Raw genomic sequence first — 26,520 nt, forward strand, 5'->3', positions numbered from 1 at the left:
TAGTTTGTATCTCGTTACTTCCCCATCCCCTTTACAACTCTGCTGTTATCCCTATCTTTTCAGCACAAAAACAATTTCCTTTGCAGCGGCTGACCTAAAACTTTAGTGTCGTCTAGGGGAAAAAAAAAAAAGAGAACTGCTCCATTTCCCTTAAAAACAGCCATTACTTTATCAAAGACAGTTCTGAGGACAGGTTAAAAAACGCTCTTCTGGCAAACGTACGCGCTGCCTTTAGCTTCACTTACCTTCGTTGCGGTGCCTGTCACCGCCGGGACCCCCCCACCGCTGGGCCGCCCCAGGCCCCCGGCTTCCCCCGCCGCGCCCCGGCCCCGCGCCCAGCCCAGCCACCCCACGGCCCCGCCGGCGGCCCGGGGGCAGCGCGGCCCGCTCCCCTCCGCGGGTCGCACGGCCTCAGACCGGGCTGTGCCGCTGCCGGTGCCTGCCCCGACGCCGCTCATCCTCACCCCGCGCCCCGGCGGGCGCGCAGTGCGCGGCAGGGCCTGGGCCCGGGCCTGCCACACAGACCGGCCGGCGGCAGGGCCGGCGGGCAGCGCCCGCCCCTCCCCTCTCCTCACAGACAGACCGACCGACGCGCGCCGCTCCCCCCTCTCCACGGACAGACGGACGGACGCCACCCCTCTACCCCCGCGGTACCTGACACCCGGCGGCGGCAGCTCGGAGTCGGGCGGAGGACGGAGGCACGGCGGGGCGGGCGGGCGCCGCTGCCAGCCCCGGGGCCGAGACCCGCTGGCCGGAGGCCCCCGGTAGGACCGAAGCGGGCGGCGGGCGGCCGAGTCGCCGCCTGGGGTCTCCCCGCGCACCGAGGGCGGCCGGGCAGCGGCCGGGGCCGTCCCGGGACGGCGGCGGGAACGCCGCTTCTCACAGGGCTGCCGTCCCCGGGCCGCGCTGGGCCAGGCCTCCACCACCCTCTCGTCTCTGGGAGTAGGGGAAAACGTTAAAATAAAAAATAAACTTTTTAAAAGTTATTTTCCTTCCCCATAAATATTAGAGTGGGGCTTTTTTAATTTTGCTGCCCCTGCTCTTACAGCTCATGGTGCCTTCCACAGCAAGGAGGATCCAAGACCCTTCGAGCCTGGCGCCGAGGAGGGTGTGTGAGGCACCTCAGCCTTCGTGCAGCAGCACAGAACTCGGTGATGTGGTTAGTGCTGTATCTACCTTTACCCAGCTGCACCCGGCACTTGCTTACCCCACTGTCATTAGTATAACCCAGACCAGTTTCTGATTGACACTGACACTAATTACACAGCAATACTCTCAGAAACGTTATGAACTGATATGTAAATACTTTGTCTTCCTCTAACGTCACAGCACCATTTGTAATTAACCCTCCCTTTGCCCCAACAGTTTTCAGTCCGGGGACAAAAGCCAAAAAAGCACATATACAAGATGGCTCCAGATTGACAGCACCCATTCAAATTGGTTCACGAGACTTGTAAATACCATAAAAAGCACAGCAAAAGCAAGGCATTACACTGAAGATTTTTTTCCCCCTTATAATTCAAGGTTTTGACAATGTGTTTATTATTCCCACACGATGAATTTTGAAAGACAATTAATTTTAGATAATCACAGGTCCTCCTCTCTTATTTTCTCAAACACAGAGTTGTCTTCATTTGGCCCAAGCAAAAACCTTTTCCTTGACACAAACCCTGAATGAACTACCTGCAGTGAAACAAAAACACAGTTAAAAGAGTATGTGCATTTCAGTAACTGGATAGATACAAATATAATCCAGAAAAGCCGATGTCGCTGTTCAGGTGCAGTGGTTGATCTCCTTATGTTGTGAGGTTTTTTTGGTTGGTTGGTTTTTTGTGGTTTTTTTTTCTGCTGGAACAGGACACAAGAACAGTTTTTTCTGCTTCCAAGGCTAACTGCAATGCACTAAACGTGGTGCAGGTTGAAAAGCAGTTCCAAATGTGCTAACAACAATGTAATTTGGCATTACAGTGCCCACAAGGACATATGTACAGGTACTTGAATGGCCTGCTAGGCTTTCTGAATTACATTGACTACTGTTAATCACACATTCTTAACTTTAACCATAACACCTACACAAATAATACTTTTCAATTCTACTTTTCCTAACGGGTACCACGTACTCTCTGAAACTTCCTAACACCACATCACCCAGCAGGTATAAGCAGGCAAATGATAAGCACCCAAGGTACAAGCAGGCAAACTGTGCCCTTACAATGCACGTATCTGCGGTTTTCTGTTGTACCAGGAAAATTCATGGCACAGATTTTTCTTCTGCCTCTTGCAACATGGTATTATTTCGATATATATGTAAAGTAAAGTGGCCATCCCAAAGCTGTGGCAAGCATGCTGCAGTAACTAACATTAGGGTGTTAGGAAACTGTAACCAGGTTTTGCATAAATTATCTCTGTAGAAGTTATTGCATACCTCTTTTTCCAAGATTGCTAAAAGACATTACAGCAAAATTGCCTAGATGCAGGCATATTCTACAGCACAGCCTTGCTATCCGCAAAGTCCACCTATTGCATACGAGTTAAATCATTTTACTCAATATAATAATCTCAATTCAAAAGATCGTTCTTGATTTTCCTACTAAATGTTACTGCTGCGCTGGACAGTCTATTCAAACAAGAATTTACAGGCTGTTGTGCTGATCTAGTAGTATCAGTACACTGCTAGAGGGTCACAAAGAAAACCAAAGTCTTGATTCTCATGAGTTAGCAGAAAATATTTGGTGTGAGTTTGCAGAGTCTTTGGACAGCAACTTTCTACCAACTCTGAGCAAAGACTTGTAAAATTCTTGGCGATACTAATGGGAAAATTATATAGGCCCAACTCAAACAACACTCTTTCAAATGAGAATGTGCAAAGATACACTTACACATTTTTCAGTTGTCTTCAAAGAGAAATAGCGGAATAGGAAAGGGAAGCCTTAAGAACCTTAATATTACAATCACAGCATTTAGAAGGTCCCTAAGCATGGTTTAAGATTTAATATTAACTGTCTGTCTAACAACACAGCTTGGTGCATGAAGGCCTAAGCCAGTTTAAACTTGCTTATAATATGAGGCATAGCATGCCACCGTACTATCACTGTTTAACGTAACACCTTACCTTGACTTGCTTTAATAAACTCCATTCTAATTATCATCTGTAATTTTCTTAGTTCACTGAGTTTCGTATCAGCAGCCAGACACGGCACCAGCAAGACACAGCTGATAAGCTCAGTGGTTTTACACTGCCCCGTCCAAGGCGGCTCTCCTCACAAAAATTCAGAGGGAGCATTCACAGTCCATCATACTCACAGTCAAGGCAGTATTTTAAAGTATGTTCAACTCGGAACAATTGCCTCAAGCTCAGAGTGCCATCTAACATAGTCCTTGCTAAAGCTGTACCACAGCAAGGCCACTGAACTGCATCCTTCAGTCTTCATCACAGATGCAATTCTATTCAGAAAGCCTGTTCTCCGTTATGACCATTTGCAAGTTATTTGTGAACACTGAAGGCCACGCCTAACCTAGAATCTCGCCTCCAGCAGTGACAAATACAGAGCGCTTCACAGAAAGGGGCAAGAAAACCCACCACACAGGTTAATCAATTTGCTTACTGAAGAGCAGTTAGTGATTGGTTTTATGCTGTTCCTGAAGATACAGCAACATTACTTTTTTTCTGAATTCAGATTAGATCTTGGTTTTCTCTTTTAGAAATAGATCCTCTTTGGCCAATCACACACTGTAGTAAAGGTCTTTATTTTAATTCACTTTACATTATTCCCTTTCCATTTATTTATTTATTTATTATCTCATATTCAACAAATTACTTTGAAAAGAAACATCTTTTAGCCATTTAGCTATTCAGGAACTATTATCTATGAACACTAATTCCAGAAAATGAACTTGGAATTACATCTTTTACACGACAGGAACGCATATGTATAGATACGTAACATGACAGATTTTACAAATGGGTACAATTCCCAGCTACAGGGGAAAATAAATGCATAAATAATCCCAGTGCGGAATCCAAGTACAAGTCTGTAAACTACATCAGCAGCTGCATGTTGATATACACACGTGATCCCTGTATATATTCTGGCTTTCTGTAAACTTCAAATGTCTCATTCCAACACGCTTGCAAAAAGCAAATAAAATGAAGCAAGTTGTCATTAAACCCATGAAACTAAAATAATTTTTTTTTATTCAGGCATGTTTCTTGCCCTCTTCTTCCTTCCAAAATTCAAGTTTAGCTCCTTTTCCTACCCAAAGAAGTTTCCATTAAATTTATTAGGAGACTCCCTAATCAGAAAAACAGAGGTTGGGCTAAACACCACTAACAAGCAAGACACACTGTATTTACATTTTGGAGACACTCTCTCACTCACTAACCTGCTTTTGTTGGATGCTGGATTTCTTACTATTTTTCATGGATTCAGGCATCTTGATCTCCTAAAAAGATTGAAAATTTTAAACTTAAAATAAGTTTGAATGCTCTCTCGAGTACTCTTAAATACACTGAGCAAATCAGCATTCAGTTAAACCTAGCAGAATCAGTGTAAGATACTAACTGGCATATCTACCCTTTTCTTCACAATTCTGTTTTAGTCCAAGCTACCAGAGTACTATCAACAGGTGAACAGTTAAGTAATGAATGCTCATCTTCATAATTAAAGCTTTACTGTACTTCCATCACAAATAAACTTTGAATGAAAGAGATCAAATCTTCTCCGAAATTAAAATTGGTCTTTTCTTCTGAATTGCTTATAGTTTAAAGCTATGAAATAACATGCCTGTTCACTGCAATCAGCATGGGCTAGGAAGATCACACACGTTCCTTTCCTTTTTTCTCTTCAGAAGTTTTCAGTTAGCAGAGACTCAAAGTCTTTAGATGTCACAAGGTTAAACAAAGGAATTATTAATGCTGGAAATTATTGTTAAAAATAACAAGTATCTAAACATATTTTCATCCTTAAAGGCCTACACAAAAGACAGCAGAAGTATTTCCACTACAAATCAGATTTTTATTTTATTAACACTTCTATTTAAAACCAAAAAGCTTCTCAGTGTGAATGTCAGATCTCAAATTGGCCTAACGTTGCAGCAGATGGAGCAAGCGAGTGAAGTGGTGAAAAAGTGAAAGCCAGAAATGGATACAACAGGGTAGTGCAGAACATTCAAAAATTATGCCATAGATATCCTTTATAATATGCAGCAAAAATTAAAGTCAAGGAGAGAGAATGCAAAACAGATTATGAAAACTGTGATGATAAACCTTCTTTAACAGCCAGAATATTACTTCAGTAAAACTAAGCAAAGATGTACTTTTTATTCAATTAATTCTGTACTTAAACGTTGAAAGGCACAAGATCCTTTTCCTCGGTGGGACTCCTCTCGGCACATTTGAAAGAACGTTAGAGTAGCGGGCTTATTTCTTTTAAATACAAATTCAGATGTCAACACACACACACGCTCACCATTTCTTGGCCTTCTTTGGCTGCCTTCATCATCTGTTCCAATATAATTTTCTTCAAGCAGCTACTGAGCAAAAAGGCCTAAAGAGGATAAACCAGAGAACATTCTGATTTCATCTATTAAAAGATGTACCTGACTCTTCCATTCCTCCTCCACCAGAAAATTACAGTCCCTAACCACTGAACTATTACTTCCATAATTCAGTTAATTTTACTCTGTGCTTAACATCCTTACAGTGCACCAAACTGGCTGCAGTGCTTAAAGCCCAGCCTCAGCATGACTAACCCTCACGGCAGTGCTCAGAGCAGAGAATAAGAATTTTTGTGACTGGTTTTGTGAGGCAAGTTATTCTCTCTAGTTGTGTGGGGCTCCTACCTTAAAGGCTGACAAATTACACCAAAGGCTAAGTAAAGTTAATCGAACATGGCACTATCAGCATCAAAATCTCTTTGACAAACGAAGCAAGGTGGAGTTCACAGGCACTCAGCACTTCTGAAAAAGCCCTTGTGGTTACACAAGATGGCCATAACTGTCTGTAGACCAGCTCACAGTCCCATCTTGCACAGCTAATATAAGTGAGCAGTACGTGTTCATCCCACATATTCGGTATCTAGCAGAGGCACCTCAGAGAGGAGTGGAGTTGTTCCTACTTCCTTATGCTCTCCGATGAGCACAGACAACTCCACAGGATGATGCAGCCCAAGTTAAGGTCTGAACTGCGCCCTGGAGGTGGACCTTACTGCTTACTGTCCAAAACGAAGCATCTCAGGTAGGGTGTCAAGCACCGAGAGGTGAATCAAAGACAAAATATCCTACAAGATCAGTGATGGAGGGGGGAGCCATCTCTGACTAAGTTGCAAATCATCCAGTCTTTCCATTTTTTGCAGTGGGCTCTTGAACCACACCCTTGTTTCTTCCACACAGTAGCACATTTCTGGCCTTTAGCTCTTCCTCACACTCCTGAGGGAAAGTGGGACACAGGTTTTCTAATCAACAAGTCACTACATCAAGGACAACCCTAATAGATTTCAGAGAATTAATACTGAGGTAATTCTAGGTTTTTTTGTTCTCTAACAGCAAAGAAACTAGAAAGCTTATTGCTTATGGCTCATGTACTCATAAGACTTCAGCATGGCAGGGAATTAACACTTTCTAAATAGCTGTGTGAACTGCATCATCACCCCAGAATTGAGAAGTCATGTGTGAGAAATTAAACATTTTGATTTTACTTGAAAAATCCTGTCTGCTGCTGGATGGGTCTCAGAGGCAAGAGAAGCAGTTTACTTGAATAACAGGCTCTATACTTTTTATAGAAGCTCTGTACCTAAACTGAGACCAGTGCTGTCTTTAATACAGCAGAGCCTAGATAATTTGCCAGGCAGCATAACCACAGAAGGATGACTTGAATTTCTGGATACCTTTCTCTTTAAAGAGCTGCCTGAAAAGAGTGGGAGGAATGGCACCCTATAAAATCTTATTTAAGAATTATTTATAGGTAAGAAAACATTTATGATGTCACATATACACACCCTCCTGTGTTAATATGGCTTATATTTATATTTGAACAATAGGATTTATTGTGGAAAATGGGAGTCCTTGACCTTAGGTGGGTCTGACCAATTAATGACTTTGGATACCTATTGCTACTGAGTCCAGTAAATAAATGGCATCTCACCACACTCCATCCCAGGCTTGCTGCTGAGTGATAGACATTTCTCTTCAGTGGAAAAACAAAAAAAACCAAACCACAACAAAACAAAACCCACAAAAACTTTCCTTATACTAGAAACTCAAATGCTTTTCCCCAGATAATTCTGTCCCTAGGCTAACCTGCTTGAAAGCATAGCCACTGAACTCTGGTAGAGATGGACTAACCACTTTTGAAGATTCCCTGTGGCTGTAAGATTACATTTTACACTGATCCTTTCCTAAAAGGACCAAGAATTAACCTGTTTTGTGTGCAAAATTATCCACTGCCATGTGCCTGAATCGTTGTACTCAAATCTGAACTCCAGAGTGTCGTCTTCACCATCCTTTGTAGCACCCTGAAAAAAAAAAAAAAAAAAAAAAAAAGGCACAACAACCAATGAAGAGAAGAAACAGCTCAAAACAGCGTTGAGGTGTTCAGCCTTAAATCAGAATTATAAATAAAGCAGCTGAAGATCTGTACCAGAACCCTTCTCCTGGGGGAGGGAGCAAGTGGGAGGTAGGACAGGGGAGTCTTTACAAGCATAAAGCTGGCTGAAGTAGTTCTTTTGCTCCCACACAAAACTTTCTGCCAACTCTACCTTCAACAGGAAAGGGGCAGGTAAAGTATGACATGGAATGCCAGGGAAGGGACAAAACATAGCAGAGTAAGGCTAGATGGTTTACTGCTGTAAAAGCTGCCAAGGGAATATGTTTCAGGATAGATTTGGAGGAGAATATGGGCAGATGGGAGGGATTTAAAGCAAACCACTGCCTTCCCCCCAGACCCGACAGCCTTAGTTTTCGTGAAGGGAAAGTGAATTCAGATAAAAAGTCAGTGAAGTACTTAGAAGAAAAGTAACCTGCCAACTTTTTAACCTGTTGACTTTAAAGCTGACCTCTTTGGTTTGCTTACTAGGCAGTTTTATGCAGCAGTTAATCTCATTATTGCCAACATAGATGTCAGCTGAGCAGCCTTCTTCTGGATAGTCACAAATGCAAGGATCAAGCCGTACATATCCATAGAACTGCATTTCTCGAATCAGCTCCAGGAACTGCACCAAAGAGACGGAACTAAAGCAATTTGCTATAAAGACAAGTGAAATCTAGTGATTTGGGGTGTGTTTGTGGGGGTCTGTGTGTCAGGGGCGAATCTTTCCAATGCCTAATACTCTTTGTCCTGGGAGGACACAGATTCACCACAATATGTCAGCACTGGATTCAGAGAATAGCACTCACGGTCTAGACTTAGAAAGTTTATTCTTTTTTTCAACCCACTGGATGTGATGAGCTGGGTCTTTTGGATGCTTAATTGGATATGATGATGGGAAGAGATAAAATTAACCAGTAAGAACCTGTACAAAATACTGAGAACAGCAGTCCCAGCTGTCTGAATTTCCATCTGATATCCCAAACTGGATGGTAAACCTTTGCACCCGAGTTTAGCAAATACAGAAGACGAGGATTCACAGTCAAAAACTTCCTGCTAGGCCTTGGGATCCAAGTCATTCTGTTGGGATATTTTAAATTTCTAGCAGAGATGGGAACTTCCTTTCCTATTTGGCAGCTCAGTGTCTGGCCAGGAGATGGGAGACCCTGGGTCTCTAGCTCAAACCACTCCACAAAACCACACTCTATTTTTAAAGTCACAGCCTCTAGCATCATTGCTTCAAAAACTACTCCTTTGGTCTATTTATATTGCTTAAAAAATACCATTTTACCTTTGCTTTGTTTGCATTTTTTTGTAGAAATTTAAGTTCCTGCATCTGCCCTTCTATTGGTTTAACCCAATTCCTCTTAACTTCCTGGATTGCCTTAAAAGAATGTTTAAAAATAGCGAGAAGTCAGCAAAAGTGTATTTCCTTTCACACACAAACACTCAGAAACAGATACACAGGAAGAGCCTTTTTTTTTTTTTTTTTTTTAAGAACAAGGCTTTGATTTTGGGACAAGTTCACTCTACACCGTTCTTTCCTCCTGAATTAATAGTTTCCAAAGCTAGTACAACTCAGCACACCTACAGTTCAGAATTCAAATGCTGTCATATCATGGCAGAGTGCCTACACATAGAGAGATAAAGATGCATACAACACTTGAAAATAGAGTGCATGGACACCTGATTATGTCCTTTTTGAGCAATCATTTTCCCACGCACAAAACACAGATGAGTTAGAATCTCCAGTACACAAGTTTTGGGGGGGAAAAAAAAACCAAAACAACAAAAAACCAAACCAAACCAAACACACACACACACAAAAAAAGCCACCACAAAACACCCACAAACCAAAACATGCTCAACAACAGCTATACACAGCACTTAAAAAAATCACAACAAAGCAGTGTTAAACCGGAACCACTTACAAGCTTTTCAAGAATTTACGTAGAAGATGAAATTAATTTGGGAAAGTTAGCTTTTAAAATTCTAAAGACCTTTCAGTTTTACCTGCATAGACAGCAAATTCAGTGAAGTTCTACGATCCATCAGCAGCGTATCAAGGGAAGGATCCATATACCTTTTCCATGCCAAGGGAAAAACATAATAAAATATGAAGATATGCTTCTAAATTCGGCATTGTGACTTTTCAGCTAAGTATGATGGGAACACAGCCCAAAAAAGATCTCATTACTTACCAGGTAAAAAAAAAAAAAAAAAAAACAACAAACCACCAAAACCCACAAAAAAATAAACCCAACAAACCCAACACCAAAAGCAACCACCACCAAAACCCAGTGGTGCCCTTGAGGCGTGTACTATACTCATTCTTTATACCTTGTAGCAGAACAGAAACTAAAATCAGGTTATACAATGCCTCCACTTTGATTTTGGTGCTACCAAAGATAACAGTTACAATGTAGAACTAAAACTCTCCCCCTCATTTTCTCAATTGACTTGGGGTTCGCCTACATAAAAGTTGGCAAGACTCTCGGAGCACCCACTGTCACGCTGCAGTGCTGCCATACAAGACTCAGCTATCTGCAATACCAACTACTGTAGAACTGCAGCAGGGTCAGATCACAGCAGCCACAAAGCAAGTTAAATATTCAGTTGTCCATGCTGCAACAACTATCTTGAGCCATTTTATTTAAAAGCAGCTTGGGTAAGTCTACATGACTGTACAAACAGAGCAGCACCGGCTCCACAGCTGGTACGGCTGTATTACTCACGTAGCGCAGGTGATACACCTCCTGCAGCACAGGGATAACCCAAGGACTGCCATTTCCTACCTCTGTGCTTTGAAGCACTGCTGGGTGGAGAACTATCTTCTCAGAAAGTCACTGCAGCAGCCGTGCTTTCATTAGGCTGCAAGGTTCTCTAGTTTATAACGGCATATATCGCGAAACAGAGAAAGCTTTGTAGAGGTCAAGGTCTAGCCCAGTGGGTTTAAACCGGCCAAGTTACAAGCATCAAGCAACAGGTTTCTGTGTAGCTTCAATCCAAGCAACCTTGCTTGCTGCCACCAAAAGGCATGGTCTGTTCTTCCTCTCCTGCTCCCAGTAACAGTCCTTGCTCCAGCATTCATCTGAGGCAGCCAAAATCTACTCCCTTTTTAGTTCTTCATTGTAGGGAGAAGCAGACCGGACCACACCCACAGCAGTGAGCCATTAGACTGGCTCAGCTATACGGCCTAATTGCACCCTCAGGGCACTGTTTGACAAGAGGGACTTTGGCAGCAGACTCCCTGTCTCCAGGGTTTATCCTCACACACAAGTCAGCACAACTATTTGCTGCACAGCAAACAAGACTGAGGAACTGACCCAGGCAAAAAATAGGCCAGCAAAACCAAACGAAAAAATTAAACGGGCAGGAACTTATTTTTAGGCCAGGTTAGCTCGCCAGCCCAGTTCACCGTGTCTGTGCATACAGTTCTACCAGCAAAACTGAGGAGGAGCCTGAGGCACGAGCAAATGAAAAGGGGAAGAGTGCTCTGCTGCTTAAGCCAGGCCACTTAGCAAAAGAAATGCTCAGGCTATGGCCTCAGGTATTTTCTGTATTAGTATATAGAAATGAGCACTTTAGATTACAAGTAATCCATCTCCGCCCAAACAGAGTTGCAGCTTGCAACTCAGAACTCAAAGTTCTCTTCTATATTGTTTACAGGTGTGTTCCATTTGTGGTCACCGTATTATGCAATATAAAAATTAGGAGGCAAGCAGCCACAAAGCATATCTCTTTAGATTCTGAAGGAGAGAAGGAATAAATAGCTAGCTGCTGTAGAGGACACTTCAGTAATACTACAGTGATAAAATGTAAAACACACAGGGCCACAGAAACCGGTCAATTCCAATAACAAATTTGCCTCTGAGAAAAACAGTCAAGCTGCTGAGGCTTCAAGACTTTGTAGCTAAGTTATTCAAGGGATTTCTCTGTTTATAGCAGTTGTCATGCATCTTGGTAGTTTCTTTAAGCGTCTTGCTCACCACTTTCTGATCCCAAGCTTACGGTGCAATTCTTTCATGCTCTGAAGACTCACATAAGGAAGTTCAAAGTCTGCCACTTTTTTCACCACTGGGAAAAGAAGAAAAACCACAGAGACATTTGGTAAAATCTAGTGAAATAGCCCAGCTACTTTCATATATCAGTTTGTGCTGGTTACCAATGTGCTTTTAGAGAAGGAAAAGAACTTAAATATAAATGCTGGGTTAAAGTAAGGTGACAGGTTAGTTATCTTCCTCGCTTCTCCAGATCTAAACGTACATAGCTCTATTACTTACAGAATAATACTAGTCTACTCCCTTAAACTGTGTCTTATAGGATATCCTTCTCTCAAAACACAGTTAAGCAGTATAGATGTTTCTGGATTTAAAGGACATGTAGAGGCAAGCTCCCAGGACTGGTGTTTTCCTTGAACAGAACACCAGACAAGAACACTGTAACTAACACACAGCAGGAAAAGCAAGTCACTCTTCAGGCGTCACTGCTTTACTGCACACTTTTTAAAAATAATGTCTAAGGCCACAACCTGTAAACATTTATTTCTAAGCCAATACCACAATTCAGCAGAACACTTAAACGTGATTTTAAGCATGTGAGCATCTAAACATTTTTTTGGCAGTGGACTATGGGTTGGACTTGATGTATTTGTGAGGAATAACAAAGATGCACAGAAATGTAATCAGTTGAAAAACTTTTCTATTCTTCTGTGTATCCAATGATACCACAATACAAGGCAAAAGAAAATCCAACTGCAGTTAAAAAAGTATATAAAATGTGTTATATCTAGATACATCTGAGACATAGTAACAGCCAGGGATTCTGTTTTCTTAGAGATACCTTTCACAGCCAGAGAGAAGGGAGCAGGGAAACGATAAATAAAATAGACACAGACAGTAAAGTTCCTACCCCACTGAGTAAGCCTGAGTTTACTACTGGACCTTCATCTTGAAGGGTTCAGAAAAACATTAGCATCTTTATGCCAATGAGAAGACTGAAAAAAGCTAGATGACTTGTCAAGGCCACAGAGAGAGGCTGCAATACTGAGCTTTACTCCACTCAACAGCAAAGATTGTGTTCTCCTCCCTGATGTGGCCTGAGCGTATCCCAGCCCCAAGCCTGGATCCAGCCTCATCCACACACCTGCCCTCTTAGGAAACAGGATATCAGCAGACCAATGAGGACATAAAGGCCCCTTCACATTTTATGACCATAAAGAGACTCACAACCCTGATTTACAGCTTGCTCAGTACCATCATGGCTAAACTTAAGTTTCTATCAGTTAAGAAAGGAAACGTGTCATGATATAAAGGAAAGTAAGCCACAGACATTGTTGATAAATATAACAAAAGAGTTTCCTGTCCCATTGTTAAACTCAGCATGTGATCTGTAAATTAAGGACTGTTTTATGTAGGTATGGCCATCTAATTAAATGCCTACCCAGAAGTTCCCATGCAGTAAATTTGCTGCATGTCTTGTAAACTGAAAGGGACATGATAGTATATGTCCAAGTCTCACCCCTGCTCCACACTATCTATTGCCATACTTTGTTCCCCACTACCACTCTTTCCAAGCTGTGCGGTGAGAGGGCTTGAGGGGCTTTAATCAGATGGGATGGGTCTTTCATCCTGAGAAGGCTCACACAAGCTCTGTAGACTCCAGGCTCAGTTACTGCAGCCAACAAGAACAACAAAAAAATCCAGCGGAGGGCTAAGTTAAGCACCTTGTAAAACTTACCAGAGAGAGCTCCATCATCATGATCTTGGAAAAAAAATAAGCTAAAATATTTTATTAATTCTCTTGATAGCCCCATCTCGCACGATGTAACCTTTAAAAACAAAGAAGGTCAGAAGCTTCGCTATCCATTAGCATGAATAAGGAATAAATGTTCAATACCTATTAATGTAACTTAATTTTCCCTTATGTCCCATTTAACTGCTCATTTAAAAGCAAATGTAACCATTCCCATATTGAGTTTGTGAGGAATTTCGTGTTTTAAAGGAACATAAAAATATAATAAAATAGAAAAGTGTTTTCTGCTCTGCCATGCATTTAAGTATGCTTTAATGCAAGGCATCTGCCATGTTACTCCAGATCTTTACTACTAAATCCTCAAATCCTGTTGTACAGTAAGCACTGTGAGCTCTGAGCTAACAACATTGGTCATAAGCATCACAAAATATGTATTTTTACACAATTGGGGTATTTTCCAAGCTGATAGAACCCTCTTCCTTTTCTAGGAACTATCTACAAGTCCTGCCCCTTTACCGAAAGCACCAGCCTTACTTGTAGGGTTCTACAGTTCTGTGTGAAGGCTTCTGACAAGAACAGGCTTGAGCTTTGTTCAGCTTTCGTTATTGACAGTGCATAAGGAGGAAAAATCCTATCCATTTGGATAAACATTTGGATTGTTTTAGCTTGCTGTGGCCCCTCTACATCTTTTCTGAAAGAGGGCAGAATTAGTGCTAACAGAAAATGCAGAAACTATTTGCAGGACCGGCTGCGCAACAGTATAGTGGGGATGGAAAAATCAGGCAGAGGTGACCACAGAAACTGCTGAATCATATTGGGGCAATTGCCTTGTTCTATTTTAGGTTCTGAAAAATCAAAGCATGAGCTAAAGCAGACATAACCTAGGAGCACAGTTCCATCAGAGCATTCCTAAATTCTGAAATGACTGTAATCTCCTGAGTTCACTCAGGAAAGTGGTGTGGCAACCATAAGAAAACTCTCCACCCCTGAGAATGCTCCTGTCATTGCTCATCTGGCAGATTGTGCAACGTGATAGAGGAGTCATGCTTTGGTCAGAGAAGCCGGACTTTCTTTGCTAAGCACAAGGTGGAAGTACCGGTTTTCAGTCTTCTTCCAAAGGGTGCCAATCCCCAAACTCTTCCAGCTCTGTATCACAGTGACAGCATTGTAAGTTTACTCATCTCCACAGTTCAGAAGGGTTTTTTCCAGCTGTATCAGCTGGTTTAAAAAGCAGACACATTGTTGTGCATGCTAAAATAAGTAGACATCAAGCTAAAAATAGGTTGGGAAGAATTGTTCCAAGTTAAAATTAAAGAACACATTAACGAGGTTTTCCTTATACTTGTTAATATCAGGGCTGTTACCGGAGAGGGCAGCAGAGCATTAAAATCACTTGCCTCACACTCAGTTCAGACACCAGGTATAATGGAAGAAAGTTTCAGAAGTCCAAACACAAAAGACAAACAAGTGAATATTAGCAGCACCATCTTTCATTCTGTCTGCCTCTGTGCTAAAAAATCCCCACAAATTACTTTAAGAAATCAGCCAGAACTTCAACATGTTACACCTTAGAAGCATAACACTAAGCGTGGCAGATGGCATTTCCCATCTCTGATTCAGTAGGATTTTGACTTATTTTATTTCCTGGATCAAAGCACAAGCTGGTATATGCTGCCTGAACACCAGGATGTTAGGGAGTGACGGCTGCAAAATCTATATCCACTGCAAAAGAACGGTGATTGTGGTAGCACATTTACGATGAGGAAAGCTAAGTAATTCCTAAAAGTCCTATCCAATCTTTAAAGTCAGAAGAGAAGAAATGGTGTCTGCAGCATTTCAAATGTCATTGTTTCTTTAAAGGGCCACATAAACATTAAACATCTATAAATGCAACATACAAAGCAACATACAACAGCACTGTCTGGCTTGGAAATTACCTTGACCCCACTGCAAAACTAACAAGTTTGTCAAGCCCAAATTATCAGTATTTTTTGAAGTATATTAGCAAATCCTTTCTTTACAAGAGGTACTTATGCAAGTCTCCTATCTAAAACATCTCCGTACTTCTTCCACCCTATTAGCACCTACTTCCCTCTCCCCAAATCAAAATTCCTATCTCCCTGCCACCCCCAACACCTTTTACCATCAGCATCTCCCACCCCACAAGTCTCCTTTTGCAGGGCCTAAGGCCAACTCTGACACTTACCTTCCTCTGGAAGAACTGGTCTCAGCATTGCCTCAGGTTGTGCAAACCCCATAGCAGAACAAAGCCATCAAGGGGCTACCCTGTGTTATCCACCTCATGGTAACTGTGCACAGATACTGTGTGCTCTGCAGCCAGACTAGCACGGGTCAGCTTGATGGAGGAGGGTGAACACATGTTCAGCTCACTTGTACCCACAGCCAGCTAAGAACTACCTCCACAAACTCAGATTGCAAAGGTGCAACAGAAATACAGTACACAGTTCTGTATGGTGAGAGGAAATTTCAGATTCCCATGACAAAGAAGAGTACCCATCTGGCAGGTGTATGCTTTGTTTTTGCTGTCAAGATTAGGAAATGGGAACAACTGAGGAAGAGGCTTCAGCCTTGCTCATGCATACACACATGCCAATACACAAAACATGCAGAGCCACTGCTGCTCCTCCTCTCCCGGCTTAAGAAGGGAACCCCAGCTGAAAAAGTTTCAAACGCAAACCAGCCAGTTGTGTAAACAACATTTGGTTGCTACTGGTTTCAAAATTTAACTAGCGATTGTTTACTGCATGTATTACACCAGCTGTTACGGCCATCCCAGAGCCACAGTGCCAGAACTGTGCCAATACTGCAAAGGAAGTTCCACAGTTTCCCAGCAAACATCAGGGGACATAAAACAAGTAAAGGAGAACCATGCAGGAAACCAAGACATCTCAGTTGCACGGTAAGTTTTAACAGCAGTGCACCAGCTAAGGCATAAGCCAAGACTAGACCATCATTTCTGACTACAACGTTCAAGCACTTTCACCCCCACTATGCTAAACCAAAGGGAGAGCTAATTAAGAACGTGTCCCCATAAGGAACAGTATATATTTTCTGATTCTGTCATATTGAAGGACACCTGACCTTGACAGCCAAATGCCATAGAAGCAGAAGGCATGTAACATTAAGAAGAGATAAGCCATGGGCAAATGTAAGAACCAAAACCCCTCATCTGCAAGATCAGCAACACTCCCCCTCACCCCTTGTACAATAAGTCCCTTGAAAAACACAGAAGATATTCCTGTATGCCTTCAAATAGGGAGTTTTATCCTTTCCTGCCTGAAATTATCTTCATTATCGCCCACTTCTTACAAATGGAAAATTTCAACACAATGCTATAATCCCGTTACCTCTAATATTCTTCCTGCAGTGTCCGATGTCTGGATATCAAGTCTAACATTGCTGCCATCAGCGAGGTAAACATCCAGAAAGGCTCTCTGGGTTTGGATCTTAAATGTATCCTGTTAGGTAGAAACAGAACACTGTTTTATTGCTCTCCATATTGCTGGAGCCCTTCTGAAGATGCTGCTCCATTTCCCTATTTACTCCAATAAAATAAACAATTAAGATTTTAGTAACTTACTGTTTAGTTAACAATAATTACTGTTAAAGCTCGCAGACAACAAAAAAATCAGAGGTAGAGCAGTAAGTGGGAAGATACCACAGAATTAGAGGAGGGTCACTTTGATGTTAAGCTGAGCACAGGTTACTTAGTGTCTCAGTATCTGTAGGAACAAAGCAGTCACTGTCCTAGGAAGTAGAAACTCCAGAAAGAGGAGGCAGAGCTGCATCTGAATATTCAGAAACGGTATATTCTTCGCTGGTTTTATATCAAGACTTTACATTTCCCTAGAAGACTTTCCTGAGCTCCAACTCAGAAAGCCCCATGCCTTGCTATGGACGAAAAGTCAGACTTACTTGTTTCAAGAGAATGGATGCTAGTTTGAGAACTCCCTTGGGGGTGCATTTGGATAAGGCACAGAAACACATCGCCACAGCTCTTCTTCCTGTTGACTGCCTTGTATCAGAGGACAGCAATGGTCTTTCTAGCGTTTTTATTAATTAAGATCCATAATCCATAGCGGAGATCCATAGCAGAGGAAAAACGCTGTAATTGTGCATACTGCATGCAATATTAAATTTTAATTTTTTGCATCCACCTTTGGTAGCCTAGTGGAAGATACGAGAAACTCCCTGGGAGCCCTTAGGTTTCAAGTACTCTTGGTATCTTGCTGTAGAGTCTTCGTGGTGCCTGTATACAGGAGCATCTCCTGACCCCTGTGATATCAGCAAGAACAGGGTGGCAGGGATGACATTTATGCTGTGTGCTCCTTTACCTCGCTTTGGGTACCCTGGAAAACATGCTAAAACCTATGACTCCAGTTAATTAACTCCGCTCAGACTGGTAACTTTTTTGGCTCAGAAAGACCACATTTTCCAGTAAATCTGGCTTAATTAAGAGTTGTTTCAAGGTTAGGGCCAACACAAACAAAATTCATTTTCTTCCACATGATCTAAAAACTAAGAACACATCAACAAGTTTGTAGAATGACATGTGGGGGAAAAAAAGGTCTTGAGGAAAACCAAAACAAAGCCAATCTCTTATTTAAACAGACTTCCCACAGATTTTCCTGCCACCTAGTATTTCACCTAGCAGCATGCCTACACATCTGTTTGCACATATAAAAGAACAAGAGAACCTCTTCTCAAAGCATTAGCCAATGCCCTGTCTGAAGTCCTTCTGGGGATCCACACAGATTTAATCTTTATCCCCAAACTTCCTTCTTATCCAGCCAACAGAACTAGTAATTCTTCTTAATTAAAATAAGCATTACTTTGCTTCTGTGGAGACACAAAAGCCCCTCTCTCCCTTAATTGAGAAGCATGTACTGTGCTTACCCGAGTACTTTACTACTTTCCTCAAAAGAGAGTGAGCAGACACTTCGTCACAAATGCCTTTGGCGCACATATTTTGGTATGAAACATCTCACACATGATAGAAGTGTATGCGAAATGTGGAACAAACATAGGACGCAGACACCAGAATGAGGTAAAGACACATAACTCATTACTGACTCTTGACGAAGAGCAAGCAGGTCACTTTATAGCCAATTTGCTACCCAGGACTGGACAGTGCTGGGGGCAGAAGGTGAGTGCAAAGGCTCGCACACCACAATAAGTGCTTCTGGGTGTAGGCTGCTAATGCTGAAGTTCCCACTGGGAAAGGACATGAAGGACTCTATGCATCTACTTCTGCCAGATCCTCGCTGCTGCTCCTGCAGCTTTCACAGCCTGGGTACACGCCACCTCATCCACTGTGGCAGCCCAGGGTCAGACACACAAAGCTCACTATCCTTCTGCCACTCAGAGAGAGTCATAGCTCCAGCACCCTACCCTACATGCCACCTCACTACTCAGCAATCACGAGGGGAAGAAGAAAAGCATGATCAAACTTTCAAGCTACTTCCAAGGAGTTTGAGTTCTCCAAGAACACTGCGCAATATATTGGTAGACAGATTAATCTGAGGATCTACAAGAAAGGATGTGTTAGAGAAAAGAAAATCTCGGTCCATCTAGAATGGTCATATTCTGTCTTTCTATTCTATCACCATTTAATACTTAAACCAGCAGTTTCCACAGTCGTCTTTTAAAAACTGCTTTAATTTACTTGACTCTACTGAACTACAGGCACAGCTTCATTTCATGGTCTTGGGGACAAATTCCCTACTTTATCTCCAACTTTTGATTACTGTTCTCTTAATATGGCTATGACAGCAAATCAAAACCAAGAATTATCTTAAACTGTTGGGTTTGGGGACTTTTCCCCCCTTTATCACATGCTTTTGCCCTAGAAAGCAGAACTGTCTGTGCCAAAAACTCCACACATTGTTCGGTGTTATAAATATTTGTGTTTAGCCGCTTATCAGCAGAGTATTGTTGAGACAAAAAAAAAATTACTTACACAAAAACAAAAGGAGGAAACAGTGCAGTCTGTAAGGCAGGAGAAGACAGTGTTAAGTGAAGAAATACAAATGCGAACATGTCCCTAAAGCAACACAAGAGAATGCAGCATAAGTTTAATACAAATACAAAGGAAAGAGCGTTTATCAGTGTTAGCAATAATCTATTTAGTAAGTGCACATGGCAATCCCAACCACTTCCAAAATGGACAGAAGAATACTTCTGAAAGAAATTTGAAGCAGTGAGTCAGAAAAGTTAAGATCTTCTCCCAGGCTGCTGTTTTAGTTTTGGAAAAAGCAGTAGAGTCATTGTCTCACCTACTCAAAACAGGCACCAACATAAAAGAAAAAAAAAACCTGTCCATGCTCAGTAGTACTTTTCATGTTTACTGCACTTTTGCTCCCAAAATTCAGGGAACATGCCATGTAACTGGAATGGGACACTTCCTTGTATCCCTTAATACTGCTTATCTGAATCTTCCCTTAACGCTGTCACTATCACCTGTGGTAAAATCTCCTGAAACATCTAGAACTGCTGCCTATTCCCCACTTGCCTGCCCCAGTAGCTTGAAGCACACCTCAGTCATTAATATAAGAACATAGAATAATACAAAGCTGGTGAGGGATTTTCTTCATTTTTCAGTTTTGATGAAAAGAACAGTTTGGAAGAAAAAAAAAAACCAAAACCAACAAACCAACCAAAAACCAAATCAAAACCACAAAACCAACAAAACACCCAAACAACCCCAAAAGACCTGTTATATAGTTCCCCCACAAGAAAAAAAAAAAAAAAAAGATATCTAGATACTTTTTTTCCCTTCCCAGTTTTCCATTAGAAAACTTAAAATTAAGTGATTTTGTTTTAACAGAAGTCAACACCAATCTGAACCCTCGGCAAGCTCTCAATTGATTTGTGGCTCACCTAAGCAGCACGGGCCATGAAAGGGGAGAGGGCAAGAGAGGAGGCCCTTATGACAACATATTTCAAAAGAACAGGTCAGGGCACTGAATTGCATCTTAACATTGAAACAATAAAACAGACATCCTTGAATTAAAATTCTTCAGAACTTTCTATGCTAGAAACCTTCCCCCTGGCCAACACACAATAAAAGTCTGAAAGTATGGGAAATTCCCACATGAAATTCAGAGTTTTGGCCAGCTGCTTTTGAAATAGAAGTTCATAAATAAGAAACCCAACCTGATTTGGTATGAAATAACTAACATTTTTAGAGCAGTGCTGAAATCATAGATACGCAGCCTGACTTCTGTTTGTGTACATACACATCCAAACACATTTGTTAGTTACTACGAGTGAGTACAGAGGAACGCTTCAAACGCGCATTCTCCATCACGTGCACAAATGGCAACTGTATGGCGAGTGCAGAGAAGCAGAGGCTGCATTGTCAGAGACAGGGACTCTGTCCAACAAAATGCAGCCCATGATCAGGCCAGCTTTGATTCCTGGTAATACCTGCAGATTTCTGGGTTACATTTTACCCACACTCTCAACAGAATACAGACCACAGATCTCATATGGTAGTCAATCCATGGCCTCATGCTTGCTCCTCAGAAGGAAAACTGCCTTACATCACAGACCTTTGATGAAGGACCACATCAGAACACTGCTTTTTTGCCTGTTGTCAGGCACTGGTTGGCTCTATTTGCTCAAGAACTCAAAACTTTTTATCTGTCCTTTTGGCAACACCTGAATCCTTTTGCTCATGCTAAAGGCTGCTGTTTACCAGCAACACAGCCCAGAAAAGGTCAGCCTCCTAGATCATTAACTCCAAACCTCTGCTGCTGCAAGGAAACGTATCTCAATTTTATTCCTAAATCCATAATGACTGTCTGTCCTCACAGCTGCATCCTGAATATACCACATTACTCCATGGGTGCCCAATGAAGATACAGCTCATGATCTCAGATTACATTCAAGGATATGGAAAACTTGCATTAAAATGAGACTGATAGGGATGTACGTACCTGCTCATACCATCTTTCCCCTGATGAAAAAGGAGGGGACGCAACACAGCCACCATGGCCTCATTTTGTTAACGACTTCTTGCAAGAACGATGCCATTTGTTTTTAGGGGCTGGAAGTAGTGGGGCATATACTGAATCTGTCTCTCCAGCTCGGTCACTGGCCAAGTTTGCAGGGTTTGGAAGAGTGGAGGGGCAGGGAGGTTACGGGTTATATTGTTCAACTCTGCTACGTGATGGCATTGGTAAACATTTCAGCAATACCCATTTTGAGTAAAGCAGCCACTGTGCCAAGCTGCTTCCCCATGTGTCAGGAGCCCTGCTGTCCCCTGACAACTTCTCCTATGAGATTAGGTTGCTGCAGAAACAGCCAGAGCTTGCCTGCTATAAAGAGCAAACCATAACTACCTATGCAAGAGGTAAAGCTGGTGCTGGGCAAAAACAGGGGCCTGGAAAGCAGGGTTAACCTGCATGGGCTTGTCCCTGCTTCAAAAGCTTGCCCTGTTAGATATGATCGAGGGATATAGCTGGTTGGTGTGATGCTGACTGCAGGTACAGATGAGTCACATTCACCACTGTCAGGCAGCTGCAGTAAAGCCGTGGTCCTTGCACAGCACTCCCACTCCAGGGAGCGCTGGTCTCAGCGCACCCTTCACAACCCCATTCAGAAGCAAAACACAGGACAAGGACCAAAAAGACCTTAAATTCAGTTTGACTTTTCCTTTGCGTCTTCTGTTTTAGTCAGTGACATATACAGTAACTTGTTTCAGGTAGCCAAGACTGACTAGTCAAAGCCAGTCCACGTCAGTGACAGAAAAGGAGCATGCTATTTAATAATTTTAATGATGTTTTATTCTTGAATCTTTCATTAATCATCCCTCTTGCAATGTAACATAAACAAGAGCAAGTGTGGGGTAATGCCTGGTTTTAACACTAAATAGCAGTAACACTGAAACCCTAACTATGTTTTCACTCCTAAGCAACATGTAGGACATAAGTGCTGCCTACACATCTTCAACACCAGGGAAGGAAAGAACAGTACAGAGGTGCTTTAAAGATTAATTTCATTCCATATCTTTAAATGCTGTTTCAGAAATTTTGTCACTCTGCCATAAAACATCTCACAAGTCACAGTGTACTAATAAATTCTGGAACATGCACAACAAAGTTTGTTGAATGAGATTCCTTAGTAACCAAAATGAATACTTATTCAGCCATCAGTTACACCAGTTAAAGACACTGTGTGCAGCTAATGACAGCAGATACACTCTTGTCTTTCACAGGATTATTTGATCTCTTCTAGGAGTTTGTTCTTTACCCTAATGAAAGAACACATAAAGTACTACTGCTATTTGTATTATGAAGCAGTAATTTATGTAAGCACAACAATTTTAAACTTTAATTGTAAGCAAAAAAAGCTGGAGAACTACTGTCTTTCCCAAGCAGGAAGCTTAAACATTGTGTATGAAAATCCATTTATTGTAGAACAGACATTCGGGTTAATTTTATGTCTTGAGAATGTACTGACCTTGCACTAACATTTAAGGTATAATTCAGTACCTACCTTGAACTCTACAAAATAACAGACTGCTTTTGGCAACACAGTCATCACATGCCTTAATAAGCACACACACATGTGTACATAACCATAAGTCAAGTAACTATTACGCATGTACTTATCAAGTCACCCCTCTTCACCAAAAGGGCCTACAGTAAAGAAAAACCTAAATACGCAACATCCTTTCTGATGGCATGTTAAGAGAAATCCACAATACGGGCATGCCAAAAGACATCTTTAAACACTGCAAACATGCATTTTGAAGAGTTATTTCCTGCCAGAACTCTGTCAGAAAAAGTCAGTTGGCAGTGTTTGAGGGTAAATTGCAGGCATTCCTGATGGATTTAGTTTTCTTTAGCAAACCTGTTATCAGTCTCATCAAGACTTATTAAGACTCAGGAATAATTGCTGGGAGTTATCTGTAGGGCTGTCACAGGCCTTAGATGAACTAAAGAGAGACTGCTTCTCACAAAAGAAATCCCTAACCAGAAAGGAGCTTTTCATGCACTGTCCTGAGCACTTCAGTTGGCCTGAATTTAAGAGACAGTAAACAAACTGTCTATTTTTATTTCCAGAATATATAGGAAAAACCTTTCTAGAATTTGTTAGGAATACTTCTTCACACTCTTTTCTGTAGCCTTTCTGAACTTCCCTTACATACCTTAATCACACATTGCAAGTGAAGAGCTCTCAAGTCACAAAACTCTACTCAGTCCGTCAAAACAACCCCTCTCCAGAACAACTCACCACAAGCAAGGTTACAGCAGCATCAGCAGCATGCCAAGCACTTCCCAGAAAACTAAAGCAGCATCCACTCCCTGAAAATGCTGCTGGAGTCATACTGCACCCACCTGCTCCAGAAACCTACTATTCTCATAATAACCACAGCAGCTGGAGAGGAGGTAAGGGAAGAAAAGGGACATACAGCACCTTGCAGCAGTCAAACACAAGCAAGAGCTATCCAGGCTTCAAGCCTGCCAAAGAAATATCATATCATGGACCATATTAAACTGGATTTCCAGAGTCACCTAGGTTGCAACAACCCAAATACATGCCAGATTCTGCCCATTGCTACATTTGCAAGATAGGAGAACGTGGCATTTTCACAGCAGTCATCAATACGCTTATCAGTCCAAAGCACTGACGCTACCAAAAAGCATTTACAGTTGCAAAACCTAAGAATGTGTGTAATCCTTCTATTGAGCTCTCACAAAGACTCTTCTGGGAACTGTTTAGAGGCAAAAGATTCATCAGCTGTGCCACAGGATATAAAAACAAAGCAAATAGTTCTTTCCATGTGAGAAACAAGTTTGTACATGGACAAAACAATAGCAATACTATTATTATTGCCAACCAGGTTACACAGAGAGCACTCTGTCATCAGAGCTCACTGCTTTACAAGACAGACCAATATGCTAAGAACACAAGGAAAGGAAGAAAGCAAAGGAAGCCTTGAACTCAGGAGGTAGGATAATATTTCAACTCTTTCATAGAACAAACTATTTGGCTGAAAAATTCAAAACTTACCTGCTGTAGCTTTCGGAAAAAGCCTATGAAGACATCACTTTTGGTAATATTTGAATGCAAAGTAACTGAAAAACAAGAGGAAAAAGGTGAAGGAGGAAACCAACTTAGCCAAAAGGTAAAAAACATGGCTAATGCCTAAAAACAAGACATACACAGCATGACTGTTGGTTAAACCATCAGTGCTACTTTACTCATCCTTTGGTTTCCGCACAGCTACCTTTACTAGCCTGTTAAATCACTGAAGCTATGAACAGTGCAAAATACATGTAGTGTTGTTATTCTCCCAAAGCAAGACAATAGTAAGGTTCTTGGCCACATAACTCCATGGTCGCTCAGGGACAGTAACTCTAAAGGGAACTGTTGAATACTCAGGTGAAAAAGAGAAAGTAATTAAGATTTTAAAGACTAATCCCGAGTTTCTGTTTTGTACATGTTGGCACAAAGTATCTGAGGCCAGAGGCTACAAAACCTCTTTCAGCACACCCCTCAAACACCCTTATTTTTGGGTAGTTGAAATGGTTTGGGCTTTTTATTTCTTCGCTTACGTGAAACTCACGAGACGCATTCTAGGGATCCTGCAGACCTGGTATATAACATAACACACTGTGCCTGAGACTTAATTTTTCTGGAAACTCTTGTTAATTCTCACAAGTCTACCTGGAAACCCACAAAGGGAAAAGGTTTATGCAGAACCCAGTTCCATTTTACACTTCTACCAGTCCAAGTGCCTGTCTTTGCCTCCCTCTTTTACCCACCAGCCATGAGCTCTCACACGCAGCCCCGTGTCAGCACTGGCAGTTGTGAAGCAGCAGGGATGGGTTGCTCAGCTCACTGATCTAGAAGAACAGGGAACAGCCAGACTACAGGCTGCCACCAGAAGGCCAAGCTGGCTTAAGTTGAGTGTGAAACTGCACCCTTACGTTTTGGAAAAGCCGCAGAAAGGCAGCTGCTTCAGAAATAATAAAAATATGATATGCTGCCCTTCTAGAGCCAGCGAACCAACAGGCTGGACAGGGCTGCAATATCTACACTTAGCCCCAGCCTTTTAGATACATCCTTACTCAGCTCAGTATAGAAGGTAAAGCACCCTGCAGTCACAATTGGCAGACACATCTGAAAAGGTTTAAGCCCCACGTATGAAAGCTGATCAGGTTGCTATAGCCAAGCTCACCATTCTGAAGATACTGCTCCAGCTGAGTCCGCCGCTCATCTGCCATCGACTTGGTCATTGCCAGGTAAAACTTTGGAGGGAAAGCAGGCACGGCACTCCCAAACAGCTGCCTCGGCTGCAAAACAGCCAAAGGAAAGCTCCACATCACTGAAGAAGTACTCATAGTACCAAGGAGCTTTCAAGGCTCTCTTGTTTTGACAGTGGGACATGATGACCTACCAAGGGCATGGGATACCCACCCAGCACCTCCGTGATGGCCCTCAGGGCCCACAGCGAGGGAAAAGCCTTTGCCCAGGCAGCCACCAGAAGACAGCCCAAGTGAGCAACCTCTTTTGATGAGTGTCTCATTTTTACAGTCTTGCCACTTCTGAGCTCCTGCTCTGAGCCAGAAATGTAGCATTGTATTAACGTTATCAGCTAGGTCTTACACACCTCATGGACAAACAACATATGGTTACAGATGTCTTCTCTTTCCAATACATCCATACAGGATTTCTTTGATCTATACGTACAGAACTACTTCTTAAGAACTGGTGACTTCTGCCCTTGACTTGTTCTACCTCAGAGGCTTCTATTATTTTGTCTGAGAGAGGTAGTAACTTTTATAAGATCATCTTTGGGAAACTATAGGCCAGTCACCCTCACCTCCGTCCCTGGAAAGGTGATAGAGCAGTTCATCCTGGAGGTCACCTCCAGGCATGTAGAGGACAAGAAGGTTAACAGAAACAGTCAAAATGGATTCACCAAGGGAAGATCATGCTTGACCAACTTGATAGCCTTCTATGATGGCATGACTGGCTGGGTCGATGAAGGGCGAGCGATGGATGTTGCCTATCTTGACTTCAGTAAGGCATTCAACACTGTCTCCCAAAACATTCTCATACACAAGCTAAGGAAGTGTGGGTTGGATGAGTGGACAGTGAGGTGGACAGAGGACTGGCTCAACAACGGAACTCAGAGGGTCATGATC

General features: G+C 42.1%; 2 protein-coding genes across 3 annotated transcripts; both read right to left on the minus strand.

The window, feature by feature from the left end:
• Positions 1–1,356: 1,356 nt before the first annotated feature.
• Positions 1,357–7,505, minus strand: LOC135311104 (sorting nexin-31-like). 2 transcript variants are annotated; one of them, XM_064440252.1, is made up of 4 exons: positions 6,283–7,220; positions 5,469–5,546; positions 4,384–4,443; positions 1,357–1,683 (listed from the first exon to the last, which is right to left on the minus strand). In XM_064440252.1, the coding sequence occupies exons 1-4, from the start codon at positions 6,307–6,309 to the stop codon at positions 1,588–1,590; spliced, it is 261 nt and encodes an 86-aa protein (XP_064296322.1). In that variant the 5' UTR covers positions 6,310–7,220; the 3' UTR covers positions 1,357–1,587. The 2 variants fall into 2 exon arrangements, 1 of the variants encoding a protein (XP_064296322.1); XR_010370968.1 differs by lacking the exons at positions 1,357–1,683; positions 6,283–7,220 and adding an exon at positions 7,416–7,505 and having other exon boundaries at positions 3,806–4,443.
• A 22-nt stretch (positions 7,506–7,527) lies between these two features.
• LOC135311103 (sorting nexin-31-like) lies at positions 7,528–25,656 on the minus strand. Its single transcript, XM_064440251.1, has 8 exons — positions 25,551–25,656; positions 24,380–24,444; positions 16,705–16,815; positions 13,322–13,412; positions 11,572–11,659; positions 9,596–9,665; positions 8,874–8,966; positions 7,528–8,207 (listed from the first exon to the last, which is right to left on the minus strand). The coding sequence occupies exons 1-8, from the start codon at positions 25,606–25,608 to the stop codon at positions 7,950–7,952; spliced, it is 834 nt and encodes a 277-aa protein (XP_064296321.1). The 5' UTR covers positions 25,609–25,656; the 3' UTR covers positions 7,528–7,949.
• Between the last annotated feature and the right edge of the window lie 864 nt (positions 25,657–26,520).

The sequence above is a fragment of the Phalacrocorax carbo genome, unplaced genomic scaffold, assembly GCF_963921805.1.
Source record: "Phalacrocorax carbo unplaced genomic scaffold, bPhaCar2.1 SCAFFOLD_58, whole genome shotgun sequence".
Lineage (NCBI taxonomy): Eukaryota > Metazoa > Chordata > Aves > Suliformes > Phalacrocoracidae > Phalacrocorax > Phalacrocorax carbo.